A 1,160-nucleotide genomic window follows, 5' to 3' on the forward strand; every position below is an offset into this window, starting at 1 on the left:
TATATATATATATATATATATATATATATATATATATCATATACAATATTAAGGATTGAAATGAATCAGGTACTTAAATGATAGGCATCAAGTTGCATCAGACTAACTTGCAAAACAGCACCGTAAGTCGAATAAATAACAAGAGTACCAAAGTACATCCAGAGAAATATTAAGACTATGTATACAAAGAGTTTAACTCTTATAAGGATTTTAATAGCCTATGTGCTAATCCAAAAGTGTATGTTGTATTGGTCAAACAATATTTGGTATACTCCAGAATGTCCAATGGGTTGGGATTCCAGTGAGGTGTATCATGAACAAATAAATAACAAATGATGGATAAGTGACACTCATCCATTGTTTGTTATTCATTTGTATATATATGTATGTATGTACCATTTAGTTCTGGTCTGTGTTTGTCTTACATTTTGCCTTGTTTTTGCTATACCAGCGAGGTGCAACTGCAATTACAGTCTTACAACAAGATGTTGCATTGAAAGTTTTTTGTGAGAGAGCTAATAATAAAATGGTAAGTGTTTTGTTTGTCACTTCGCTTTAAAATTTTTCCAAAGTGTGGTTGTTGTCATTGTTGTGCTGGCAAGAAGTTGTAGTGGTAGCAGCAGTTTGTTCAACCCTAGGTCTGCTCTCACTGACCAGAACTATGATGAAAGGTGCTGCTGTTATGATCTTTCCATCTTCCACTCAGACACTGTTTACTGAACTAATTTACACTCCATCCGTTACGACGTCGAGGGTTCCAGTTGATCCGATCAACAGAACAGCCTGCTCATGAAATTCATGTGCAGGCGGCTGAGTGCTCCACAGACACATGTACCCTTGATTCCAAATGACACAGAATGTGACAAGGCTGTCTGAAATACAGGCGCTACTCATTTTTGCCAGCTAAGTGAACTAGAGCATTGTGGAATAAAATCTCTTGTCCAAGGACATCACTCACCAGCAGGTATCAAACTCATGACCTTATGATCGTGGGCCGAGTACCCCTAACCACAAAGCTACATGCCTTCACCCCTGTTTACCTAGGAATGCAACTGTATACTCCATCGTGATTCTCTTTCTTTTCAAGGAAGAAGATTATAATTTGAGTGAGATTTGGCTGCTCTTTCTACCAGGTTAAATGACCATGAAAAGACTCCTTA

At 37.4% G+C, this 1,160-nt stretch overlaps 1 protein-coding gene across 2 annotated transcripts in view; it reads left to right on the forward strand.

The window, feature by feature from the left end:
- The window catches only part of LOC106873025 (folylpolyglutamate synthase, mitochondrial), a 43,615-nt gene that overhangs the window by 26,656 nt on the left and 15,799 nt on the right, over positions 1-1,160 (forward strand). For both annotated transcript variants that reach the window (XM_052972957.1, XM_014920225.2), the window contains exon 5: positions 452-529. In XM_052972957.1, coding sequence (XP_052828917.1) covers positions 452-529 — 78 coding nt within the window. The remainder of the gene's footprint in view (positions 1-451; positions 530-1,160) is intronic.

The sequence above is a fragment of the Octopus bimaculoides genome, chromosome 1 (assembly GCF_001194135.2).
Source record: "Octopus bimaculoides isolate UCB-OBI-ISO-001 chromosome 1, ASM119413v2, whole genome shotgun sequence".
NCBI classification, from domain to species: Eukaryota; Metazoa; Mollusca; class Cephalopoda; order Octopoda; family Octopodidae; genus Octopus; species Octopus bimaculoides.